General features: G+C 39.1%; 2 protein-coding genes across 2 annotated transcripts in view; both read left to right on the plus strand.

The window, feature by feature from the left end:
* LOC132111933 (uncharacterized) overlaps positions 1-22,629 on the plus strand; it is a 31,599-nt gene extending 8,970 nt beyond the window's left edge. Inside the window, exons 4-23 of the mRNA XM_059519543.1 lie at positions 7,001-7,117; positions 7,203-7,235; positions 7,368-7,426; positions 7,557-7,669; positions 8,521-8,663; positions 9,189-9,256; positions 9,410-9,507; positions 9,581-9,781; positions 9,867-9,964; positions 10,046-10,123; positions 12,428-12,505; positions 13,238-13,417; positions 14,035-14,089; positions 14,551-14,676; positions 14,816-14,898; positions 15,250-15,311; positions 15,634-15,806; positions 15,944-16,415; positions 17,266-22,550; positions 22,604-22,629. Coding sequence (XP_059375526.1) covers positions 7,001-7,117; positions 7,203-7,235; positions 7,368-7,426; positions 7,557-7,669; positions 8,521-8,663; positions 9,189-9,256; positions 9,410-9,507; positions 9,581-9,781; positions 9,867-9,964; positions 10,046-10,123; positions 12,428-12,505; positions 13,238-13,417; positions 14,035-14,089; positions 14,551-14,676; positions 14,816-14,898; positions 15,250-15,311; positions 15,634-15,806; positions 15,944-16,415; positions 17,266-22,550; positions 22,604-22,629 — 7,548 coding nt within the window. The remainder of the gene's footprint in view (positions 1-7,000; positions 7,118-7,202; positions 7,236-7,367; positions 7,427-7,556; positions 7,670-8,520; positions 8,664-9,188; positions 9,257-9,409; positions 9,508-9,580; positions 9,782-9,866; positions 9,965-10,045; positions 10,124-12,427; positions 12,506-13,237; positions 13,418-14,034; positions 14,090-14,550; positions 14,677-14,815; positions 14,899-15,249; positions 15,312-15,633; positions 15,807-15,943; positions 16,416-17,265; positions 22,551-22,603) is intronic.
* On the plus strand, positions 22,562-25,238 carry LOC132111708 (stAR-related lipid transfer protein 9-like). Its single transcript, XM_059519267.1, has 4 exons — positions 22,562-24,138; positions 24,374-24,547; positions 24,632-24,815; positions 24,932-25,238. Exons 1-4 carry the CDS (start codon positions 22,709-22,711, stop codon positions 25,124-25,126), a joined length of 1,983 nt encoding a protein of 660 aa, XP_059375250.1. The 5' UTR covers positions 22,562-22,708; the 3' UTR covers positions 25,127-25,238.
* The last annotated feature ends 2,206 nt before the right edge of the window (positions 25,239-27,444 follow it).

A 27,444-nucleotide genomic window follows, 5' to 3' on the forward strand; every position in this document is an offset into this window, starting at 1 on the left:
CTTTTATAACCTTAATAGCTGATCCCAAGTTTTACTGTAGTACCAGTAACTGTGGGACAATCATAGACTGTATAAAAACATGGACGTAGTGTCCGTGACGTAACCCGTAGTCTCCTGAAGTGTGTTTTTGAAGCCTTAAGTGTGTAGAGCGGGCCGTCGCCATCTTGACAGCGCGTCACCGCGCCACTCTCCCGGACAATCAAAAATGGGCAAAAAGGCGGGAGCTAGTTGCTGTAGCCACACCCACCTAGCACGACGGCAGTGTCAGCAGCGGCAATCCACCTGTCACTCAAGTGGCTACGCCCTTAATTATGCAGAACTTTAAGTCTTAATATAATTTAAACGGATGAGTTATAAAAAAATTCACCCCCCTCACAGTTGTCATGAAGGGCAAAATTATCTATTTAGACCAAAATCATTTTTTGAACCAGGCTGTAAACATGTTTTTTCCTGCTGTAAAGTTGGGCATTTTAACATGGGGAGTCTATGGGACTGACTCCTTTTTGCAGCCAGCCTCAAGCGGCCAGTCAATGAATTGCAGTTTTAGTCACTTCCTTATTGGCCTCACGAGAGAGAGCGGGAGGTTGGCGCTCGGGGACAATGAATGAAACTTTGGTTAGCATCTACATTTTTGCAAGAGTATGGCTGACCACATTACAGACAGGATAAATGCTTTCCTCTGTTCAGCTCTCTTCATCAGCTCATTCATCATGCAGTCTTCAACCTAAGTACACACACGTTGCTGACGTATGACTCATTCCATCCAATATAGTTTAATTGGTTTTTAGTGAAAAGAGTCTCATGAAGTCTCACATGTTGTTTCTTAATTGGATCTTCCTGTGAACTGCTGTTCTCTGTGGCTTCAAGCAGCAGAATGAGACTGGAGCCTCTCCTTCCTGTGGGGTCTCCAGAGACGCCTCAGTGGAGGGAAACCAGCCCCGCTCCTTCTCCTTCTCTTTAGAAGCCAGCTGCCCCTCCCTACACTTCTCTCTGTGCATGTGGGAATAGACTTTGTTTTTTCTAGTGGCTAAAAGATGGTTGTCTCTGGAGGATCTGTTTATGTCCATGTCTGAAGAGAAAACAGAACACAGAAGGCTGAGAACAAGATGGAGAGGTGAATCAGGCCTCTGAGCAGAATAGATATAGTTGGGTAATGGAAGCCAGCTGTTTTTAGGGCAAGTTTGGATCACATCCTGAATGCATTTAAGGGGATCTAAACCATCCTTAATGCTATAAAACAGTGCAATCTACCATTTTGTTAGTTAATAAAAAACAACCATTTGTGAGTGAATCCTTCTTTTGAGTTCGCTCTTTTTAATGAACCAATTCACCAAATCAGTTGTTGACTAAATGGAGGCTTGCAACGATTGTAAGAAAGAGGCAGGGTTATGCCAACTCTGGCATAAAAAAATAATAGGACAAAAAAAAAAGAAACACCCAAAATACAGGTGCTTCTTAATAAATTAGAATTTTTGAGGAAAAGTTCATTTATTTCAGTAATTCAACTTAAATTGTGAAACTCATGTATTAAATAAATGTAATGCCCACAGACTGAAGTAGTATAAGTCTTTGGTTCTTTTAATTGTGATGATTTTGGCTCACACTTAACAAAACCCCACCAATTCACGATCTCAACAAATTAGAATATGATGACATGCCAATCAGCTCAAAACACCTGCAAAGATTTCCTAAGCCTTCAAAATGGTCTCTGACAACCATTGACATCCTTCACAAGGAGTGTAAGTCACAAAAAGTAATTGTCAATAAGCTGTCTGTTCACAGAGTGCTGTATCCAAGCATGTTAACAGAAAGTTGAGTGAAACGAAAAGTGTGGAAGATAAAGATGCACAACCAACTGAGAGAACCGTAAAATTATGAGGATTGTCAAGCAAACTGGATTCAAGAATTTTTAGAGAACTTCACAAAAACTGATTTCGTTTTCCAGCAGGATTTGGCACCTGCCCACACTGCCAAAAGCACCAAAAGTTGGTTAAATAACCATGGTGTTGGTGTGCTTGATTGGCCAGCAAACTCACCAGACCTGAACCCAATAGAGAATCTAAGGTGTAATGTTGTCAAGACGAAAATGAGAAACCAGAGACCAAAAAATGCATATGAACTGAAGATCACTGTCAAAGAAACCTGGGCTTCCATACCACCTCAGCAGTGCCACAAACTGACCACCTCCATGCCACGCTGAATTGAGGTGGTAATTAAAGCAAAAGGAAGCCCCTACCAAGTATTGAGTACATGTACAGTAAATTAACATACTTTCCAGAAGGCCAGCAATTCACAAATTTTTTTTTTCTTTTTTTATTGGTCTTATAAAGTATTCTAATTTGTTGATATAGTGCATTGGTGGGTTTTTGTTAAATGTGAGCCTAAATCATCACAATGAAAAGAACCAAAGACTTAAACTACTTCAGTCTGTGTGCATTTAATTTATTTAATACATGAGTTTCACAATTTGAGTTGAATTACTGAAATAAATGAACTTTTCCTCAACATTCTAATTTATTGAGAAGCACCTGTATGCATGGACGAATTGCTCCCAAAAGATCAGTAACATATATATTTTGAAAACACACAAGGTTAATTTCTATTTCAGGCTGCCTTGAGTGAAAATGAATGCAGACTCTCTTGTAGTAAAAGTAAATAGCACACTGTATTTTTAAGAGTATGTTTTAAAAGGAAATACTATTTCAGTCTTTTTACTTCAAAATGTCTTGTAATTATTTATTTACTAACATTTTCTGAGTAAAAAGGTTTCAAAGTAATTTTTTAAAACAATAATAAGTGAATCCTTCCTCATGAGAGAAAAAAATCCTCGTCAATGCACTCCCATAAATGTTACTATTTCAAAAATCATTATTAAAGATGAAATTGCTTAGAAAAATGCAAAAATAACCAAATTTCCACTTATTGATAACATTTATGAGTGCCTTTAGTCTTTTTAGTGATGTGCATCCAGTATATATTTGCTCCCATCTCAAAAAATGTGTTTTGGGGTTTCATGATCCTTTAAATAAAAGATGAGAATGTACAGAAGATGAAGGCTTCTAGCTGCAGCCCCTCTCTTGCCAGCAGCACAGCTGCTTTAGTAAGTGATTTTTCACAGATTGTGCTGAGGGGACGTCATTGGTCCAGAGCTGGAGCACAATGCTGGTTTTCTTTTTCAAATGAAGTCAGCTTTGTGTTTTTTACCCTCCCTCTTTCTCTTTATCACTCTCTCTCTCCCTCCCTCTTTTTCTTTTGGATACAGTGCATGACTTTATTATATTCTTGGTATTTCTGGGTTTCTGTGTCAGTGGCATGAAGAAAATCTCCACAAAACGTCTTTTCACACTGACTGACCACGTAAAATCAATTATTTTCAATGACGCACAAATGAACACATGTTAGTTAATACTTTTATTCAGCAAGTATAAATGCATTTATAATGTTCTTTTGAACTTTATATTCATCAAAGATTCCTGAAAGAACATCATTATTATTAAGCAGCATACAAAAAGGGAAAAAAAGTGAAAGTTGTGACATTTTGCCAAGTATGGTAACCCATACTTGGAATTGGTGCTATGCATTTAACACATCCAGGTGTGCACACACACACAGCAGTGAGAAGTGAACACACACCCCGAGCAGTGGGCAGCTATGTATCCAGCCCCCAGGGAGCAACTGGGGGTTCAGTACCTTGCTCAAGGGCACTTCAGACATGGGTACTGAGGGAGGAAGAGAGTGCTGTTCATTCACTCCCCCCCACCTACAACTCCTGGCGGCACCAAGACTCGAACCTGCAACCTTTGGGTAACTAGTCCAACACTCTAACCATTAGGCCACAGCTGCCCCTACATTTTAAAATGTAATGTTCAAAATGTAAATGTAACTATTATTAAATAACATTAGAAAATTAAATAAAAAAATCATACAGATCCCAAACATTTAGTATATGTACCTCTACATAAGGACTTTAAATTGTGCTGTAGCCTGTGAAAGTCATTCACTCTAATACGAACAGTTGTGATGGGGCAACTTTTATTAAAGCAGGGGGATAAGAGTGGGGAAAAACTCCACTGGTTTTCTCTCTTTTTTATATATCCTGTAGTTTAGCCTCCCATTGGCTCTATTAATTACAGCAACAGTTGGGGTCTTGGAAGTCCAGTCCAATCTCTCTCTCTCTCTTTATCTCTCTCACTCTCTCTCTCGTTCTTTTGCTTTTTTTCCTCTGTAGGCTGTTTCTGTGTAGCCCTCAGAATCCCCTGACCTCTTTCCCTCCCTTTTCAGATTTGATCCACATAATGTCTGTGAAAGTATGACAAACGAGAAGCGAGTTGAACCTCTGCCAATCAGCTCTGTGTCTTTCTCTCTCTCCCACAGTCTCCTCCACCACCCCTTTAACTCAGCTTTCCATAGAGTTGCATGCAGCTAGAACCAGGATCTCAGAATCATAAGATGAAACTATCACCAAGTCTAGCCATTTTTACTGTTGCTTTTGATCAATTGAATAAAAGTGTTTATTTCTTTTAAAGCAATACTGCCCATCTCCATTTTTGTCCCTGTACTGTACATGCAAAAGGAACTGATGTATTAGTGTGTGGTCTGGGACGGTCCTTGGCCTGGATGGGCTTCAGTTGGCGCCCCCATGAGATCTCACAAGAAACAAGGAGGAGGCTATTAAGAAAGCCACATTAAAGTGCCTTTCCCCACTGTAGCGCTTCACACACTGATTACAGGCCTTAAGACTTTAATGTGGGAGGATGACGCACAGTTTCTGAATTGAGTTTCTCTTCTCCTTTCGTATCTGTCGCTCTTCTCTGGTTGCATAACTTGTCCTGAAGCATCCTGCTTCAGCCTATCTTTTATTACGTCATTGACTATGGCATTTAAACTCAAAGACAGAACCCACAATAGCGTTGTTTGTTATTGAAAAACATCACCTTCCTTTCCACTGCCCCACTTTTGGATTTGGCCCTCCCTGACCGAGCATCTCCTCAAAGGGGTCTTTGGGATCATGTTACCCAAAACACTAAGCTTCTGGACAATTTCCTGTCCAGAATCAGCATTTTTCTTGCATTGTGACTGGAAGTCCATTTGTTTTTGTTTGCGGTATGAGGAGGGAAAAGGAGGAAAGCAAACATCAGCTGCTTTTGTCCAAGGTTTCCTATGGCTATACACATGCGCACATTCATAATAACATGCACAAACATAAACATAGAGGCCATTTAATTCCATTTTGGCTAAAGTTTTGATGATAATGATAATCAAACTTGTTGTTGTTATTAGTAGTACTATATTTAGTAATATAATTCTTTATTAATTTTTCTAAAGAAAAAAATTGTATTGTATTATTATTGTTGTTGTTTGGTTATATTGAGTGGTTTCTATAAAACCAATGTGAATGTGCATTCTCTTTTGCATGGCTCACAAAAGGAGATATTTAGCAAAATGTCTAAGCTGCTCTTTTACCATAAAATTATGCATTTATAGTTATCGCCACCATCCACTTTCATTGGGTAGATTTTGCATTCAGTTTTTTATTTTTCATTGTTGATTTAGATTGTATATATTAAAAATATATGTGTTATTTATTACTTATTACATACAGTACCATTCAAAAGTTTTGGGGACGGTAATTTAAAAAAAAAATGTTTTTGAAAGAAGCCTCTTTAGCTCACCAAGACTGCATTTATTTGATCAAAAATAATCATGGGGTGACTTAATATCATTTTTGGATGAAGCTGATGATGCTGATTATTATTGTTGTTGTTAATAGTAGTAAAATGTTAACATCGTTTTTGTGTATTAATATTTACAATGTGAAAAAAGGTTTACTGAGGTTATGCTGTTTTTTATCTAGGTTATGTAGTTTTTGCACTCTGTCAGATTAACTGAAAATATAAAGTTTGGTTTGTTAGAAAGCAATGTCCTTTGTCATGACCCTCACTACGTTGCTGAATTCTGTCATAATTGATAATATCATAACTGATAAAATGTTACATTGTGGCATATTAAAGTTACCTTCTCTAAAAAGCTAAGCATTTTTGATGGTGCTCCTAAATGTTTTTAAATTGAAGTGGAACATTTGTTTTTTTGCTTTTAGTGAAGTCAGACTAATATATTGCTGTTTAGTGCAAATCTATTACTGTTATTTTGCTTTTGTAAGAAAATGCTCTGGCTGAAGTCCAGCGGTGACAGGGAGAGCAAATTAAAAGAAAGTACTGTGACATTGAAAAGCATCTTATGTGAGTGGAGTTGAGTGGAGAGTGAGTTAAGATGGACTCCTCTAACAAGCTGAAGAAGCTCAGAGCTCAGACTAATTAGAGTGAGTCAAACAGAAGCGGCTGCTAGATGCTGATCCACTCTCCCTGCAGACAGCATCCCAATTAGCCTCTACTCACACCCTACACAGAGACCGCTACAGCCCCAGGACTCTTCTCATCTCAGACAAATACACACCTGGGTTACAATACCCCGAGAGGGTCTCTTGTTTTGCTGACTCACTGGGTTTTCAATGGACATGAAGGTCAAATTACTTTCTCTCTCTCCCACACCTGTAGTACACAATAAGAAAGATTGTCTTTTTATGGGTTTAGTTTTTTTTGTAATGCTTTTGAAAGTTCATGAAGATAGACAAAGGTGTGTGAAAAACAAATATTTGGCGGTTGGGCATTAACCTGTTTTTTTTTTTGCTATAAATACCTGCTTTAATAGTTGGCATGAGGGCAAGGCTGCTTGAATAATACATTACAGTGCCATTTAGAGGCCAGTCTTATAGCTTTAGATTTAGCTTTGTTTCCCTTGTGTTAGCTGTTAAATATTATGATAGTGTGTACATGTACATGCTTTCTCTTTGAGATCTACAATGCCTCTTATTACCCACCGACGCAGTTACTCTGTGAAAATACAGTTTTTAAAATATTGGAAAAGCTAATTAAACGTTACTGTGTCAGCCCTCCAAAATAATTTTGTATAAAATGTTGGATTTTTTTTTCTCCTCCTCTAGGTGTTTCAGGACCTGGGTGTGTGTGTCCTGTCTGGAGCTTCGGAGGGGTATAACGTGTGTCTATTTGCATATGGACAGACGGGCTCAGGGAAAACATACACCATGATGGGAACTCCAGTGAGTAACAGTACTTGTATGAGATAAAGTCATTGATCAAGCATTATTTCAACCTAGATATTATGTTTCCTCTTTATCTGTGCAGGACTCCATTGGACTGACACCAAGGATCTGTCAAGTAAGTCACTGGCATTTATTTTTGGGTGAGCTGTCCATGTAATAATGATATTTCTTTACCAGCTCCCTGACACATTTCATTTTGTCCAATATGTTCTCACTAAATAAGCCTCTCTTTTGCCATTTATTAAAGGGTCTTTTTAGGTCTGGAGATGAATCTGCAGATGGACAGAGCTGTAGAGTTGAAATAAGGTGAGATGGAAACCTTCCGTTTCTTTTTCTTTGACTCTTTCCTAACAGAATCAGCAAGGCCTGTGCTGTGAATGAAGCAAGAAGTATGTCTATAAGCAAAAGCTAATCACAACCTTGTTTTCCGTCTCAGTTTTTTAGAGATCTATAATGAGCGTGTGCGTGATCTGCTGAGAGGTGCGGAGCAGAAGAAGCCAGCACCCCTGAGGGTTCGAGAACACCCAGAGAAGGGGCCCTATGTGCAGGGTGAGCGTTCACAAAAGTAAACTTCAAATCTTCAAAACCTTCATGCTGATTTGTTGTAGAAAGTCTGATGAAGACCTTCAAAGTCAAATTACCTTGTGTAAGCAGTACTAATGGAAACATGAGTGTTATACCGTTTATTAAAGAGGTTATTGTGTATATATGTTATTCGTTCCTGACTGATTGTGCTGAGTGTAGCCAGCATGCATGACTGTATCTGCTCCTCCTCTTTCTTTTGCTCTCTCTCTCTCCCTCTCTCTCTCTCTCTTCTTGTCTAACATCCAGTCATTGTGTGTATTAAGAGAAAACCCAGTGCAGCAAAGGAAGTGACCTCATGCTCACTTCCATGTGGCTGCTAGAAGCTGAGTAGAGAGGCACTGTGTATTGATCGAAACGTTTTCTCCCACATGTTAACAGTGACCTCAAAAAGTATTTGGACACTTTTTTTTTTGCACTACATAAAGAAAAATATACCTTTTCTAATCTTTTCAATTATTTTGAGACATTTTTGTTAATTCCTGACAGATTAACAACCAGTTGGACAACCAGAAAGTGTCCACATAATAAAATACATCATATAACTTAAGGCCTAACAACTAAATGGTTCATGTAAATGTTTTGCTTGGAAAGTTGTGGTCACAGTGTGGACGACTGGAACCAAATTCAGGCCCAATTACAGTAATTACAATTAGTAAATGTTTTAGCACCACAGGCCACATACTGAAAGATGATTTAGCATCATCTGTTCCTGATTTTGTTCCTTTTACAAGGACGTTTCGAATCTCTAGTAGGAAGATAGTGTCTTTGACTCAAATCATGGAAAGGATGATGAATCTATTATGTGTTTATCATAGGTCTTTCTCAGCATGTAGTGACTGACTACAAACAAGCAGTGGATCTGCTTGAGGAAGGCATTGCTAACCGCATCACAGCCGCTACACACGTTCATGACGCTAGCAGTCGATCCCATGCCATCTTTACCATTCAATACACACAGGTTTGAATCTCACTAAATTAACAGTATCTGAAAATCTGTCATCTTGCTTTGTTATCCATGTGCCAAAAAATATAATGAGATCACCTTTACAATACTGCTTTTGTACAGTTTGGGGTCAGTATGTTAATGCTTTTATTCAGCAAGGATGGAATAAATCCACTGAAAAATAATAGTAAACATTTATAATGTTACAAAGATTTCTGTTTCTAATAAATCCTGTTCTTTTGAACTTTTTATGTATGCAAGAATCCTGAAAAAATTATTACAGCTTCCACAAAAATCTGCTTTATTGATTTTTATGTTTTCAACATAGATAATAATAATTAATGTTTATATCCATCACAGGAACAAATAACATTTTAAAATGGAAACCAACTGTTTTAAATTGTAATAATATTTTACAATATTAGCGTTTTTACTGTCTTCTTTCAAGACTTCTTTCAAAAACATTAAAATATACTTACCAGCCCCAAACCTTTGAACAGTAGAGTATATTCTTGATAAAATAGTGGTTTCTTTTTATAGGCTATTCTAGAAAATAACCTTCCTTCAGAAATAGTGAGCAAGATCAACTTGGTGGACCTGGCTGGCAGGTTAGTGTCTTTGTGAGCTTAAACTAAAGTCTCCTCCTAGTTTAATTCACCGACATGAAACAATGATATATGGCCAAGTTGTCCTCTAATGGTTGGTCACATAACAGTGAAGGGCTAACTTGACTTGAAATATCACTCTTTATGCTGTGACAGTGAACGAGCTGACCCTCAATACAGCAGAGACAGAATAACAGAAGGCGCCAACATCAACAAGTCTCTTGTCACCCTTGGCATCGTGATCTCCGCTCTTGGTAGGCACTGGGCTTCTGTACTCTTATTATCCTCTCTTATATTCTTTGTTGTCACATTGCTTTGTTTTTCTAGCCCAAAACTCTCAAATGTTCAGCAGCAGTCAGAGCATTAACAGTGTGCTCAGTGAGGGTGAAGGGAGCACTGTGGGGAGCCAGTCCAGCTCTCTGTCGAGCAACGGGCGCAGACAGTGCTTCATTCCCTACAGGGACTCTGTCCTCACCTGGCTACTCAAAGACAGTCTGGGCGGCAACTCCAAAACAATCATGATTGCAAGTAAGTCATTCAGAGTGAAAATTTGCTGTTTGTTGCATTGGTTTCAGTGCTAGTGTAATTTATTCAGAGATTCATTTTCCTCCAGCTGTCTCACCATCCAGCAGCAGCTACAATGAGACTCTAAGCACCCTCCGCTATGCAGCTCACGCCAGGAACATCGTCAACAAGCCAAGAGTCAATGAGGTGTCTGTAGAACTTGCTGTACCAACATTAACGGAAAATTATGTTTGTGAAACTAAGACCAAACCTCTTGTTTTACCTTAGGACGCCAATGTGAGGTTGATCAGAGAACTGCGAGAGGAAATTGATCGTCTGAAAAGCATGCTGCTGAGTTTTAAAATGGTATCAGACTTTAACAGCTCGACCTGACTAACTACAACACACATTTTGAGTGTAACACACTGTGAAGTAATTGCACCAACATTACAAGCCATTTAGAACATATATCTGAAGTTTACTAATGAGCTATATGCAGTTTGAATTTAACAAATGAGTGGGCAGGACTACTTTGCACCATCAACAGTAACAGAAACCAAGTCTTGTTGTCTTGTGCCATTTACTGTTGTAGCTGGTTAGGATTAAAGGGGTCATATGACGATGCAAAAACAACAACAACATTATTTTGATATATGAAATGTGTTTATGCGGTTTAAGGTGAAAAAAACAATTTTTTCCATATACTGTACATTATTGTTTCTCCTCTATGCCCGCCTTTCTGAAACGCATTGATTTTTACAAAGCTCATTGTTCTGAAAAGCGAGGTGTGCTCTGATTGGCCAGCAATCCAGTGCGTTGTGATTGGCCGAATACCTCAAGCATGTGATAGAAATGTTACGCCCATCACCATACTGTGATGCCGTGTGACGAGACAAAAACAATAAAACCAATTACAAACGAGACATTTGTTGCATCCAGTGGGGACATAATTACTGATTATAATGACTTATACTGTCTTTTTATGTGTTGTATCGCGCCGCGTAAACATAAAACCATGTCTGCACTTGTGATCAGAGAAATGACAAACAACAAGCGCTACTCTACACTGCTCAAAACTTGCGTATGAATCATCAGTGGCAAATTCTTTAAATACGAAAACATACTTACAGGCTGTGAGTCAGAACAGCAAGCATTGTAGGTTCAGGAAACAGCCCTCTGTAAAATGTGCTGCACACATCTGAATATTTGGGATGAACTGTTCTGGAACATTGTTGTAAATACAACTTAACCACTGATTTCTAGTTGTGTACTCTTTTGGAAGGCCAAACACACAACTTTCGCTTTCACAACGAAACAAACAGCATCTCCACAACATGGCGACGACGGCGGCAGCAACAATACAGCAAGAATCAAAGCTACGCCTTCTTTCTTTGCATGAACATTTGGGCAGTGTTATGCGAATCATCCCACACAGTGAAAGACATGTGGGGTAGAGTTGTAATCGGGCCTTAAAAGTTAGGCCCGACAGGACCCGAGCCCCACAGGTTTCGGCCCGAGCTCGACAAGTACATTTTGATTGACAGCTTTTTAAAATCCCGAACCCGTTTAAAGCCTGACATTATTCAACTGTGTGTGCACACACAGCTCTTTTGCCTTTTGTCAAGGATGAGTAATTTATACATGTTTTAACATAATTTATTCGTAACTAACGTAGACTAGACCACTTGGAAGTTGGAATAAAGAAATAAAATAAGTCCTCTGTGACATCTTAACATCTCAGCACTCTAAATAGACATAGGCTCATTTAGCCTATAAATAGACCAATGCACCAATTAAACGAGTCTTTTTTAACAAATTAAATTAAGATAAATTTTAAATTAAGATGGGTATTTGGCAATAACGAAATTAAGATAAAGGGTCCACCGGGGTCCAGCAGCTGACATTTAATAAAAGAATAATGCCAACATTAGCGTATATACTCTGTCCACATTATGCATTTAAGACTCAATGAATATTTAGTTATCATTTGAAAAACCTTTACTCACAGCGATTAGGCTAAGCCTACATGTTTTTGTGGAGGAAAATGATTGAATCCACTGTAGATGACTTCAGCACGTTCCTGCGCTCACTGATGGTGCGTCATTATTCACTCATTATTCTCATTATAAACAAGGTCAAAACTTTTCCTTTGCTTTAGTTGCTGGTGCAACCAAAATGTAATCACCAGAGGCAAGCCTCCGTTACACCTACTCAGCATTCATTTTCGCATCTTTCTCGCACTAATCAAAACATATCACATGACCGCTCGTTTACCACGCAAACCGAGCCCAACCCGAGCCCGCGTAAGATGATATAAATTAAGCCCGAAGCCGTAGGGTCCCATCGGGATCGGGCAAAGATCTTCAGCTCTAATGTGGGGGCCTGTTTAAACAAGGCGTTTTAGGAGGGCATGGGCAAGTGTTAACTTTTAAGTAGAATATCTCTTTGGGTTTGAGACTTTATTCTTTGCAACTTTAGGGATCTTATCGATTCACGAACAGCTTGTAACACTCCAAAGAGAAAGGAAAACATTGCATCATATGACCCCTTTAAAATGGAATGGACACTTGTGAGCTGCCTGGTTAGGACATGGTGTTTCAAGGCTATTGATTTCCACATTTACATAAGTTAAAAGTTGTGCTGACTGATAATTATCTTTTCCATTCACAGCAGAGGAACCCCAGTCCATCGCTCAGTGATGAGAGAGAAGGCAGCTTGTCTGAAATAGTCCTACAGAATGAACTGAAGGTTAGTTCACCTACTTGAAACACTGGAGTCTGATATTAATTCTGAACTAGTACGAGCTCTTATTTATGTACATTGCTGATTAAACATTTTAAGCCAATAAGGTTTTTTTTTTCTTTGGAAAAAAGTCCTACAGAATGAAGGCTTTATTTTTTGCTCTATCTTACAATAGCAACATTATTTAATATAAATGCAACTTTATATCATGCATCTGCAATTGTGACATACTACACATTGCGACTAATATGATTCTCATAATTAAGACTTCATTCTCATTATTCTTATAATTAAGACACATTATTTGAAAATGTATAGTAGTGGATTTCTTTAATGGCAAAGCTGAATTTTCAGCAGCCATTACTTGTCTTAAGTGTCACATTATCCTTCAGGAATCGTTCTAATATGCTGCTTAGTATTTTTGTCAGAATTCTTTGATGAGTAAAAAAAGTTTAAAAGAACAGCATTTATTTGAAATTGGAATCTGTTGTGTCTTTACTGTCACTTTTAATCAATATATCATGCATAATTTTTCAATAAAATTGTTAAATTAAAAATTAAAAAATACCGACCCCAGACTTCTGAACGTTAGTGTACTATTATGAGCTATTTCCCTCTAAAATTGTAGTGTAGGATTTCTCATTTTACTGTCTCCTTATGATGACTCCTTTTGTTTTCTACAGAATTCTGTTTTTGTATTCACAGTTAACTTTTCAGCTGCTCATGTTTCCTCTGCAGGTGGAGCAGCTGACTAAAGACTGGTCTGAGAGTTGGTGTGACATGCGAGGCCTGTTGGAGCGCTACAGTGTGGACATTAACCAGGACCGAGCAGGAGTTCTCATTCACTCGCTCTTGCCCCACCTCATCTCTCTAGAGCCAGACGTCCTCAGCACAGGGGTCAACATCTACCACCTTCGGGTAGAATTATTCAGGAAGTTATATGCTATACATTGCTTTTTCCTGTCACATGCATATATCTTTCAGCTAGTCTTCTCTCTCTTTCTGGTCATTAACCAATGATTCTTTCTCTTTTCCCTCCAATAGATTCTCCCTTCATTTCTCTTACTTATCTTTTCTACTATTGTTCTGTGTACAAAACTCTTGAGATACCTCTCACAGGAAGGTAAAACAGCACAAAGCTTGGGTCATATGGTCCAGAAATTCCCCCCTCTTCTTTTCACTTTCCTTTTTCGTACTTTTGTGAATGTGCAGGAACAGTTACTCAGTGGTGTTTACGTAATTTTGTGCAAAGAGGTCCTGAAAGCCCGTAAAAGGCCCATGGCTGTGCAATTTAAGTAGTTTTCTTGCTTTAAAAGCTAAATCCATCTGGGAGTGATTGTGTGCCCATGTGTCCGGGCTTATATAAGCAAGCATTTTATCCTTCAGAAACAGTAGACAAATCCCTTGCTTGACTTTGAGGTGTATAAGTGATAAAAATAAGACATGGAAGAAGAAAATGTTCTGTTCTGGAAAGTGGCATATACTAAATCCTCACATTGACTCCTATTAATGTTTGTTTTATTTTGGTGCTACAGGAAGGGGTGACAAGAATGGGGCCTCAGGATGACAATCTGAAAGAGCCTCACATAGGTATCTACTATTCATCTTAGCATCTTTAAGTACTATGGTCCTTTTACATCCTGTACTAACAGCATTAAATAGAGTGCTTGCAGGGATCACCTAAACCCAGAAACGAATGAGCGAATGAGCGTCCCAAAATCAATGGTTTTTTTTAAATGGGTGTTTGGTTAAATGCCTGAAATAAGTTCTGTGGTTAACACGAACTCATGCCAAAGAGGGAAACTCATCTACTCGCTAGTCTGCTTTCACAATCTTGTTGTGTTTATAATCATGATTCTGCAAATGAGCTTACTAAAATTTCCTGTAAAAAAAAAAAAAAATAGAAGTGGTCTGCCTTACTCTACATCTTGATTGTAGCATAATGTATATAAATTAGAGATGTGTGTTAACACCAGTATGTTAAAGACCTGTTTGGTAATGTATTTGTTTTAAGTGGACCGCAGTTATTAACTTACACCACAACCCCTCAGTCTTGCCAGAAGGTTCCACCTGTGAGATTGAGAATAAGAATGGGGTGGTGACTCTGAAGCCAGTCTCGGGGAACATCTGCATGGTCAATGAAAGAGAGATCAAGGAGCCCTGCAGACTTGCACAAGGTAAATGCAATGTGCAGAAAACAAGCCCCTTTACTCATTTCATGTAAGCAAAAACAAAATAAGCAAAATGAAATTATGTATTTACGTTTGTGGATATTGGGAGTATCCTGATGTACTGTTGTGTCTCTATTCTCCTAAGGTGCAGTGATTACCTTAGCAGGACTCCATAAGTTCAGGTTCAACCACCCTGCAGAGGCAGCTGTTCTGAGGGAGAGAAGACGGGTACAGTCTTTGCTTTGCACTGTAAATCCACCAAAATAACCTTTAGTTCAGGAAAAATGAGTTGCATCATTTGTTTGTGAATGCCACTCGTTTTGATATTTTGCATCTAGTACTAAGGCATTCAGGCACTTTTAAGTGTGACTTAGGTTTTAGGTCTTTTAAGTTGTCAGAAGAGACTTTTTAAAGGGTTAATTCACCCCAAAATTACAAATGGTAACATTTACAAATTAAACATGATGATTAAACATTGATACATATCAGATTCATTCTCTTATCTTATAAACACAATGTACAAAATTTAGATTTGCGTGAATAAGCTTGATTTAAAAAAAAAAAAAATTATCTGTGCAGATCAGTGATGGAGGTCTGGTCTACAACTCTACAGAGCTCAACCCACACAGTTCTGACATCAGGTAAATGTTTTGTTAATTCAAGAGCAATACAATTTCAGACCATAGATATATTGTACAAGTTCATGGTGTTTCTAAATGTTGAACTGATAATGGGCCCTCTGGAGGAAATTATTATAGAGTTTACCTTGTGTTGCATGGTTACTATAGTATGCAGACAACTAAATAAATGAGGGATGGAAGTATATTAGTTTATTTTCTGTGTTATTGTAATGCATTATTTAATTACTTTTTCTTCTTCTTCAAATGTTGCAGAAGTGGTCATATTTCTGGTTGGCTAGTGCATAATCCTCAGAGTATGAGTTTGCATTTGTTGTGTGCTTAGGGTTGCAGAAGCAGGTTGTCATGAGAACGGCAATGGGACAGCTCCCAGACAGCGACTAGAGGAGAAGCAGTGGTACATAGAGTGTCTACGAGAGGAGATTCAGATGGAGCAGAAAAGAGCGGAGAGAGATCTGGAAAGAGAGCAGGCACATCTCCGACAGCAGCACACTGAAAGTGAGTACAAAAAAAACCCACTGAGTTGTACTCAAATGAGTATTGCATACCTGACAATATGAATTTGTCCTATCAAATTGTCCAATTCAGTTATAAAGCCTTACGTACCTCTAAACTTGTTTCTTATGCATCTACAGCCAAGCAGTGGATCTTGCAAGAAAAGCAACGGTTTGAAGCCCACAGGGAAAAGGGAACATTGGAGTCAGGGGTTCAGACAGATCTCATACTTCATAGTGGTTTATCTAGTCAGATGACTGAGGAGGAAGGCAGTGCTGAAAGAGTCCCACCATCTCCTTTAATGGGTGACTGGAAAATTGTAGTGCAGGAGGAACTGCTGAAGCACCATGCATTGCGCAGAGCTGAGAATCACGTGCGCCGTAAAAGGTTACATTACCAACTGGAGAAGATTGCACGAAAGCGCCATCTGTTGGAGGTGAAGCGAGAGCTGCAGAGGCTAGAAAATGAGCTTCTACAAAGGGACAATGAAGCCTCATCTCCAGACGTGGGGTACCTCTCAAAGTCCAGGGAACGTCCCATGACTTTAAGAAGGCATTCATTTTCTGCTGATCTGCTGTCCCGACTGTACCCCCAGCACACTCCTATTTTCAGGTGGGTATAAACCATACAAATAACTAACATGAGGTCTCATTCACTAACCATGCGTACACACAAATTTGTGTGTTTAACCTAGGTCTATATAAAAGGTTTTTGTTGTGTTTGAACTGGTTTTGAGGATTGGAATTGCTCCAGGATTTTGCTGCTCATGCTCTCAGGCGAAAGCTTGTCTACAGAGAACGTCATATGTTTGCTGAGAGTGAATAAATGCTCTAAAGACCCACACAGGGGTCTTTCTATTAAAGAAAGGGTTGTGTGGAAAGCCACTTATAATACTTCAGATTTATTAACATTAGAACAAAGTTAAGAACAAATCCAAGTGTGTACAATACATATGTGTTAGGCAGACATTTTTTTCATGAGATGTTCTCCCTTGTATGTGAATATGAATAAAATAATGCAGCTTTTAGTGAATGAGACCCACTGTGCATGTTTTTGAGTTTGCCTGGTCTTAAGAATGTAGTAAATCTTACCGAATAAGGTGTCATTCATGTTAAGATTACATAGTACATAGGGCTGCTCCGATTCCCTCAGGTGCGTGATTTCACATAGAGCAGCTGTTACTATACAGAGCCGTTGTTAACTGAGAAGATGCGCAAATAAACACTGAAAATGAAGTGGATTTGTGCAACTTCTCAGTTAACAACAGCTCTGTGTAGTAACAGCTGCTCTATGTGAAATCACGCACCTGAGGGAATTTACCGCTGATTAGAGAACCGGCTTTACTGACGAGATGCGCATAACGATCGGCCGATCGTGATCTGAGCAGCCCTAATAGTACACTATGAACAGTGGATTGTTTTTAATTAAAAAAAATATATACATATATATTTTTCTCCAACAGCCAGTTCCTCAAAAGAAATATATCTTCTGAGTTTACAACATCTCTAGCTTGCTTTGCTCGTGCCACTAAATGGGAATCTGATGGATGTCTCCAAGATCAAAAGATTAGAAGACGTTCCAATACAATGCCCTCAAGATATGACCAAGGATCCTCAAGTTGGGCCAGTTTTTCAGATCGTGTCAAAAGGCCCATAAAAGATGCAAGTTCAGCTGAAGCTACAAAATTAAAAACTTCCTCAAGGGTGATAGTCAAGAAAAGCACATTTGACCAAGACAAAAATTGTCTGGATTCAAACACCAAATCCACTAGAAAAGTTTTACCAATAATAAAACAGAAAAGTCCTGTGAAGGGAACAAAGACTTTATCTCAAGGTGGAAATAAAGGTTTAGAGACCATCCACAAGGTTTTTTTCCACTCCGTTGGCTTTGGGATCAAAACTGCTTTGGCGAAAGTTTTCTGCAAGCCACCACCAGGCTCACGTGGCCATAGAAGTGTGAAATCTGTGAAGAAAGCAACAAGTCAGCTTAATGAGAAATCAAACAAAACCAAGACTCTGAAAGACTTTGAGAGAAAACAGGAAAAGTGCCCTATCAGGTCGACAGTGTCTCATAAAAGTTTGGAGCGGCTTAACTCACTAAAACATAAGCAACAGAGACACTGGCATAGTGCAGAAGTTCTAACGAGCACCGAGCCATGGGTTGCAGTGCAAAAAGATCCAGCTCGTTGGGTGGAGCATGGTGGTTGGGAGGATCCCAACAGATCTTCAGATTGTGATAGTATTTTCTCATTGGATTCACTGTCATCAGCTTATGCTACAGCTCTGGCTGAGCAACTTCAGCAGGAGGAATGTGATTCCAGTGAAGCTGAGAGTGAAGACAGTCACATGTCTCAGGATTCTCTTGTTATGGAGAGCAGTGGGAAGCATTTGACTGCCAGACCAGTTCTGAGGTTTAAAAAAGTTCCAAGCCACTTAACTACCCCTACAGTACAAGCTGCATGCAGCTCTCAGGCAGTTGGCAGTAAAAAGGGGATGAGAATATCCAAAGATGTACCTACAGAGGTTTTCTGGAGCTTTAATGGCAGTTGGAAGTCGAAAACTGAGAATGGCCCAGACATGGCTAAAGGGCCTTCTCACTTCTCTTGTCTAGCGTCTAAATCTAGACCCTGTAGCGGTGCAAGTATCAGAGAGACAGGGAATCCACTTGCTCTTACTGATGCTTGGTCATCTACTGATGCAGCAGACAGTGCTAGAATCCTCATGGCTTCAGGACACTTGCTCAAACAGGATCCACACACACTTATAGAGAGCAGTAGATGCCAAAGCTCTACTAGTCTGGATCAGTCGAACAACATGAATATCTCAGAAAGCCAGAGCTCACCTCGTTCTGACTCCACTCAGGATGAAAATACAACACTCGAAGAACAAAACAGCACATCCTTTGAAAATACCCTGTTGCTAGAGAATGATCTCAGTTTTATCCCAGGACAAGATATGGATTTTAAGGAATGGACTACCAGTGCCAAACCATGTACAACTCAGACAGTCTGTGATTCTACAGATACCAGTTCAGATGTGGTAGCACATCCAAATAAACCAACCACGGAAAATGAACCACTGAATCCCAGTGTGACTAAAGCATTGCTGATCAACTCGTGTTCCAAAGATGGTGAGATCTCAACAAGTACCACTTGCTTCCCAGTTAACTCTAGTAGGGAAGATTCACATGTTAGAGAGGACCCAACATCATATCCAATCCACCCTGCAGATTGTTTTCTGAAGTCAAACTTAAACCTGACAATGGGTTATCAGGTTTCAACATGCGATAAAGCCGGAGATCCAGAGGTTAAGAACTCTAAAGCAGTGCAGATTATAAATGAATCGCACAGCAATGCTAGCACCAACAATGGCACAATCACTGGACACTCTGATGAAGAAAATAAGTATTTCTATACACGACAGTGCACAGAAATGGCTTGTACAACAGATACCAAAGATTATGTATTGACAATAAAACAATCAGAGAAGCATGATGTAGTAGTAATTAGTTTTGGCAAAGATAGTGAACACTTTGGGAATGGGGAACTCACTGGAGCACATAAAACTAAATACTCTCACGCAGGCTTTGTGGGAAATACGAATCTTCCAAAGAAAAGCAATGAAGATGTTTCAGACACTGAGACAGCACTTTTAACAGCTGATTCGATGGAAAATTCTGATCAAGAGCTAGAAGACAAAAATATAAAAAATGCACCATTAGCCAGGAATGATTACAAGACTTTAATCAGCAAAGATCACATTAATACTTTTAGAAATGATAGCAGTGTATGCAATAATGGGCTGACACAAACAAATGATACTAGCCTGAAATCCTTGAGGAGTTCAGAGATTGAAAACATTATTGACAACAGTAAAGAGGATAGAAAAGATGCATGGCAGATTACGGAGAGAGAGGCCATTAACCGATATTTTCAAATGAGCGACTCAGCAATTAATGATAAAATATCAGAGGTGGTGGAAGAACATTTTATGACATCTCTAAGAGAAGACTATAGTGAAGAGCAAGAGTCAAACACAAAGAAAGAAAACACTTCTTTAGAAAAACTGGAGGATTTTAAATTAAAAACAAACAAACATGAATTTGATAACAAAAGTATTCGGGCTGGATATGGCAAAAATAATAGTTCCCAGACTTTCTCATGTATGTCAAAATCAGAGATTAACAACTCTACTGTAAGCTTGGAGAACAGTGATTCACAAATAGAATTAAAACATTCTTTGACTTTTAAGGATCAGGCCGTCTCAAACTCCAGTGCCACAGAAGATCATACTGTAAGGAAGAAAGAGAGGAAATTTAAACAAGAAAATCCAAAATGTGTATATGTCAGTGATAACATGGAATCCGTACTATACTGCACTATAGAAGAACAGAGTGCAGATAAAATAAAAACAAGTGAATCAGTGTTGTCGTGTGTCAAAGAAACTATTATTGATGTGAATACGTTAAGAGAGAACATTATTGTCTGCACCAGGCTAAGAAAGGATTATGTTGATGCTTCAAACCCGGTTCAAAGGAAAGACTGTATCAGTGAAAGGGGTTTGGATGAGGGTAGAGCCACAGTATTAAAACCACTGCTTCCCTGCATGTATGCACAAGATACCTTTTCTCTTAAGCTGACAAATGAGTTGGAGAAAGTTCAGAAAGTGAATCAGTGCATGCACCAGAACGCACAGGTGGTCGACAACAAAACAGAACGAAATGAAAGTGAACTGGCCTCTATGGAAATGCAAAATTTTGATGATAAACCACTAACGCATGGACATTCAAGACTTTTGAATGATGGACTTTTGAATCCCGTGAAGGTCTCGACTCCAGTAAAGTCCAGTAATTGGAGCATTCCTCAGGTATCATTGTCCACCGAAGCAACAGTGAAACATACAGTCTCAGGTGTACACTCTGAAGATGTGGCTGATACATTTCAGCAAACCATGGAGGCCCAAAATAAAAAGATTTGTTCATATAACTCTTCACTATCAAGTATAGAACATTACCACTCAACAGTGTATGGCAATTACCCTAGTCCTAAAGCCTGGCCTTCAAGCAATCTTGCATTTTATGAATTTGGTCCAGGAAACCTTGAGAAACATAATGGTTGTGTAGGCCAAGATAAAACTTGTGCTAAACATTCCTTTGCAAATGCTACTATCATTAGTGATGAAAACAAAGAAAGACCTGTAGAGCACATACACAACGGTTACTCTGAAGATTTAAGAAAAGATGCCACTCTTTCAGATTTAAGCCAGGCACTACAAAGAAAACAAATGCACAAGTTGTTTAAAACTTGTGATACTGTAAATATCGACATGGCTCCACAATCAGAAAATCAGTCAATCTACACAAGTAATCAAATGGAGGTAACATCTCAGTATAATGATGGCAGCATTGAAGGAACGCAACGTTTTAATAACCAGCCACTGAAAAATCAAGGGAAAAATATGACTACAAATCACCAATCAAGGCTAAGAAAAGAACCTGATAAATCTGAGGTATATCACAATGCAAAACAGACTCAATGCAGTCAAAATAGAAATGAATATAATAATAACAGATGTAAAGCTACAAAACATGTCACAGCAGCAGAAGCTACAAAACACTTTGTTGGCAATGGTAATGATGAAAGATGGAAAGGAAAACAAAAGCGATGCAGAAAGGCCCACTTTATAGCACCTCCAAGTTCATCCACTGATTCTACACCTGATTTATCTTTGGATGAGAGTACAACATCTAAAGGTCATGTGTCTCGTACCAAACCTGCTTCTCAAGCAAACCTGCTTCCTACCAGTCAAAATGCTCTTGGCAAATACAAAAATCCACCACTTGATGAACAACGCATTTCTTCACCTTCAACAATTAGTCCAGGATCATTAGTAGAACAATCAGGACAGAGATACACGCAGACGGCTATCACTCGTATGCCATCCTCTGTGTTTGGAGTTCCCATACGTAGCGAAGCTGAGACAATCGCATGTCAGCAAGATCATGGTTCTAAAGAAGAAATGCAAAAGATAGAGATGACTGAATCAAATGGTAATAAAGATATTAATTTAAGGAAGAATGCTTTTTCTGAAGATATTTTAGCTTGTGTGAAAGACCATTCTCAGCCATTTCCACATACAACAGATTCTGCAATGCATTTTTCCTCAAGTGATATTAACCCATTTATTCATTCAAAAACTATAATGGGGGTTAATACAGCAGTCCTCAAAAAGCAGGCTGTTGGAAGTGCTTCCAATATATCCTGCAAACACTCTTCACTCAATAGTTCCAACAAGAATATGACAAGGTGCTGCAGTGTAGACAATGGCCTAAATATTCAGGACTCCACTTTCAGTTCCCATTTGAGCGCTTATGTAAATCATAAAGGCCTATCTAGTACACTGAGTAGTAATGAATATTCTAGAGATCAGATTTCTTCTGAACCTATGCTGAAGGCAGCTTCTTATTCCTCTAGTGGTTCAAAAAAGCAAACTCTAACAGTTTTGAAATGCAACTCTTACAATGGTCCCTCAGAGGAGTTTCGCCACAGTTCAGGTCAAGTTGATGAAATAGTGCTGGTCTACTCCTCTGAGTATGAATCTCAAGAACATCCGAGACCAAGCAGGTGTGATCAAGGCACACAAACCATTGAGATTCATGAGAACCTTAAAAGAAAGAGCCGTCACCGAAGAAGCAGCACACAGACACCAGTATCCAAAACAGGGAATGGTGCCCTAACCACATGGGCAAGTCTCACTGGGGAAAAGCAACCAAAATATGACCATCCTCAACACTGTTTTCAGGTTTCAACTGTGCATTCTGGCAGTAACTTCAAGAGAGACTGTTCTACACAAACGTCCTTGGACATAGGGGTCCAGACAGAGGATGCTCCAGTGTCAAAGAATACTATGGCCCATGAAGTAAATGTTATTGTTAAAGTGATTGGTTCAGATACTTGCAATCTGTCCCAGTTAGATGGTGATGCCAAGGTCTTGAAAAATAAAAGTGAAAGTGAACAGCCCTTTGAAATAATTAAAAGCCTGCCTGATATACGTCCCAAAGGTTCAAAGATAACTGAGTGTCCAAAGTTTCTGATTCCCTCCCAGAAGGTTCTTTCATTAGAGACTGTTGTGCCAAATCAAGATTCCCCCTCTATGAAAGCATCTGAAGGTAACACAGTAGACTACTTCAAAGAGAAGTCTTTGTCTAGCCACCTTGGAGCACAACGCTCTCATATGAAACAAGATGAGAAGCAGAATTATCACAGAAGTGTAGACCAAAGGAATTGCTTAAATAAACAAATTATGCTCATGGATCGTGCCTGCTCCCCTATTCTTACTGTGAAGGCTGCAAGACAAGTAAAAACAATGCAGAGTTTAACAAACCACAAAACCAAGGGACAAGAGAAACAGTACTCAAATGTATACAACGTGCCATTGAAAGCTCATAAAATGTCCAACCATGAAAATAAGGTACATCACAGTAAAAATGCAAGAACAGCATCAACATCAGTGTCATCTGTGACCTTTGAAAACCTGAGTGACCTTTGTCCAAATTTGGGTGGATCTGATGACTTCTCAAACAGCATCTGTCCCTGCACCAAATGCATGAACAAAGAGAGAAATGAATACTCACATGAAGTTGAAGAGAGGGTAAGTAAACCCACTATTAACTGTTCCCCATCTCAGCCACAAAAAATGTCCCTCTCCTCTCCAAGCAGCACCATCGGTGTCCAACTTGCATCATTCTCAGATAACATTAGACAATCTAAAATGGAAAACCTAGAAACACCTCATTTGTTGAGTCACAGATCGTCTCAGTATATAATAAAAAGTTGGGATCATTCAAATCAAAGTATTGTGCAACAGCAGGAAGATGACGTGTTGTCTCTGGTGCCAAGCGAGTGCAACACAGATGTTCTGGTCAGCATCAATCCTCTGGCAGAGACCAGCATGCTCAAAGGACATCAGTGGATCCCTGATGATCTGCCCATGCACAACAAATTCACCAACTGGTCTGGCATCAATCATCAGACACCATCAGCACTTAAAATACACAGACCAACTAGACAGCACTTCACAAAGCTCAGCCCCAGTTACTGGCAAGAGCCATCATGGAAAATGGACAGGAGAGCACATGAAATTGAGAAGCTAAGGAAAGAACGCAAACAGATTTTAGCCTCTGTACATATGGATCTGAGCCCTCATCAGCTGACCATTGAGCTCACAGAGGCCAAGCTGCACTATGGCCAAGGGGAAACAGACACTCTGCTGAAATTTCTCAAGTCTGGTTCTAAAGAGGCATCTTCAGTCTGTAACAAACAGGAGCTCCTTAACAGGTCTGTATAATCTGTGATTACATATTCACTGAAGTATTACAAAAAAAATTCTTTGGAAATACATTTAGGTTGCTTTCACACTAGCACTTTTGGGGTGTACCCAGGTTTGATTGTCATTAGAATTTGGTTCACTGTGTGCAATCCAACTGTGGTTCAAACCAACCAATTGGACCAAGTGTGAAAGCAACCCTAGTTTTCAGAAGTTCTTCTAAACAGAATTCTATTTTGTCACTAGGCATAGGAAGAGCATTGAAAGTTTGAGGAAAGACAGAGAAGCCCGTCTCCAGATGTGTCGTTGGACTGGGAGCCTCAGTCCCAGTAAGCATCGGATCCCTACAAATTGTGATGAGCAATATCAAAAAGTTTCAGAACTGCAGCAGCTCAGACAAGAGATTGTTGAAACCAACAGGTTTGGAACTGCACTAAAAGTTACAGAAGTTAAACTTGGGTCTATTCTATAATTTTGTTAACTAAATCAGATGTTCTCCCCCAGAGTTCCTGATCCACCAAGAAAGGAGGGTCAGTGTCCATCTGACATTGAGCATCTATTGCGTGACTACAGTCGAGCCCGTGAGGAGGCAAGAGTAGAGATTGCACGTGCACGAGACCGACTCCGTGGGAGGGCCGAACAGGAAAAGAGACGCCTACAGCAGCAAGTTCTCTCGCAGGCAGTGAAGGTCAGTGACACTTGATCATTTTTTATGTTATTCGTAAGAATCAAGAATGATCAAGGATTGCTGCCCTTTGCTGTTTTAACCTAATTTCATAATTCCTTTTTTCCTGTGTCATGTAGGATGACCTGCAGTTTCGCACACGCATTAGTAACAGTACTTTATGTAGTGGTTCGAACCTGAGTCTTTACTCAGGCCCCACGTCAGGGTACAACAGCAGCAATGCTGCCTTACTGAAAGACATTACCTCATCATTTATACAGGCAAGGAACAACACACTAAAAAGTTTAACATGCTTCCATGTTATTTTAATTTAAAATGCTGTTTTTCAAGCTCTTCACTTCATTCCTCAGGTAAACGGAGTCTCAGAATTCAGTGTAAAGACTCGACCTCCAGTGATCCCGTTGCAGACTTCGAAAGCCCAGCATAGATGGCTGTCAGTCCAGGGTGAGCAATAACTCATAAACAATTAGAAACTCAAGGGCATCGAATACACTTAATTAATCAGATCACCTTTTCTCTTTAGATGTCAGCCTGGAGACATCTGCCACTGGATATGAACCCGAGTCCTCCTCCACTCCATCATCTCATCCCTTTGCTCGACAACGCACTCTTTCCTTTGGCTCTCCTTCGTCTATATCAACTTCATATCACGATATCGCAGACTGCACTCTTGCCAGTGCTATTTCAGAAGTATGCTACTGCAACTCATGTTTCAATATATGCAAGACCATGTCAATGTGAAATGCTTCATGGACTTGCTTGTATGTTTTAGGTATATTTGGCTTCTGGTGGTGATGTGAGGAATCTGCTGGCTGGGAAGGCAGCTGCTGGCTGGAGGTTTGCTAATATGCATTCTGTGCATGTGTAAACATCTTAGATATATTCCGTCCTCATATTCCATTTCTCACCAGGCATCAAGGTGTGGAGAGAGGCGTTCAGGTCTTTCACAAGCCTGCTTCCAAACCCTCAGCTCATGGGTTTCTTGGAGCAGTAGAGCTGGAGAGGCCTTTGGCCAGTCTGTGGTCCATAGTTCGAGATCACTCAAAGACTCACCTCTACCACGAGTCTATTAAATCTGCCTGGACACGGCCATTGGACGAAAGCACACAACTAGGTAAAGATATAGGATTTTGTCATCTGAGACAATTTTCTGGGATCATAAGGGATTTCTGTTGTCTTAGGGTAAAATTGTGATCATCTAGTGTGACATGTTCACCGCCGACAAATTAATGGTCATGATGGTTCATGCTATGAATCAGTAAATTATGGTCATGCTCAGTAAAATTAAGATTATGCACAGAACAAGAACAAATATATGGGGAATGACACCTTCTGAAATATGGGTTGAAAAACCAACTGACAGATACTTTGAAGCATTGCCAATGCAAGGCATTTACATTAAGAGACCACATTAAAACATTGAGCTCCATCATCCAATCAGTTCCTTACATATATTCTTTAGTTGGTCTTTAAAAGGATTCTAAAGTCTTAAATTTACCTTCATAAATCCTACAGAAACGGTGCGTGCAATAGTACTGATGAATTTCAAATACACTGGGGCCAGATTCACGAAACATTCTTAAGAATAAAATTCTTCTTAACTGCCAATTTCTTCTTATTTTCTAACTTAAGAAAAAACGATAAGAATATTTTGTATTCCCCAAAAAATCTTCTTAAGAATGTTCTTATCTTTTTTCTTAAGATTGTTCTTAAGACAAAACCTAAGAAGAATTCAAATTCTTGAAAATAATTTTCTTCAAAATCATCGTAAATAACTTCTTAAATTTAGGACAGCCCCAGACTTGTCTTAAATCTCAAAGAATTATAATTATTTAATGAATTTATTGGGTTATTTCAAATTAATTGTTATATTTAAGCATTACAACAACAGCTACATATAATACACAGGAGGACTAGGGTTGTGCATGAGTTTTCTGAAGGGACAGCGATGACTGGTAATGTAAACATGATCGGTCATGTTTAGCCTGTGTGTGACGCTGCTTTTTGCTGACTTCAAAACTCATTAGCAACTCTAAAACGAGTCAGATAGGGAGCTTTAATTGAACGCGTTAATTTGAGCTTATAAATACAAAATCTTTGGCAGTATTCAGCTCATATGAATGCGCAGGACGCATTTGCTGTAGAAGCGCAGACTCAAATACCGGAAGCGTACACTCAAATGAGAGTGCAAAAACAGCACAAAATGAATGAAACATATCGCTGCAGCTTGAGACAGACTGTTTTAAAAGTAACTTTTCAAAAACATGCCACATTAAAAACGTGAAGCTGAGCTCCAGTCAAAGTCGCGACAAAAATATACAGTCTATGGTGCGTGCTTATGATTATTAGGGTAATCGACAGGAAGCCAAGGAGACAATCGTGTGAGTTTAGCAGCGCGTCTTGTATTAATTCAAATAACGGCTGTTATTTTTTTTCTTAAGAAAAAAATTAAGTTGTTCTTAAGAATATATTTGAGAACTTTTCAAGAATTGCACTTAAGAACATTCTTACGAACTTCGTGGAATTTATCTTAAGAAATTTCTTAATTTATTTCTTAAGAAGATTTTCGTGAATCCGGTTCCTGGTATCTAAAGAGCAGTTTTTTTTATCGAAGCCACTCTGTTCAATCTTG

This window comes from Carassius carassius, chromosome 31 (assembly GCF_963082965.1).
Source record: "Carassius carassius chromosome 31, fCarCar2.1, whole genome shotgun sequence".
NCBI lineage: Eukaryota > Metazoa > Chordata > Actinopteri > Cypriniformes > Cyprinidae > Carassius > Carassius carassius.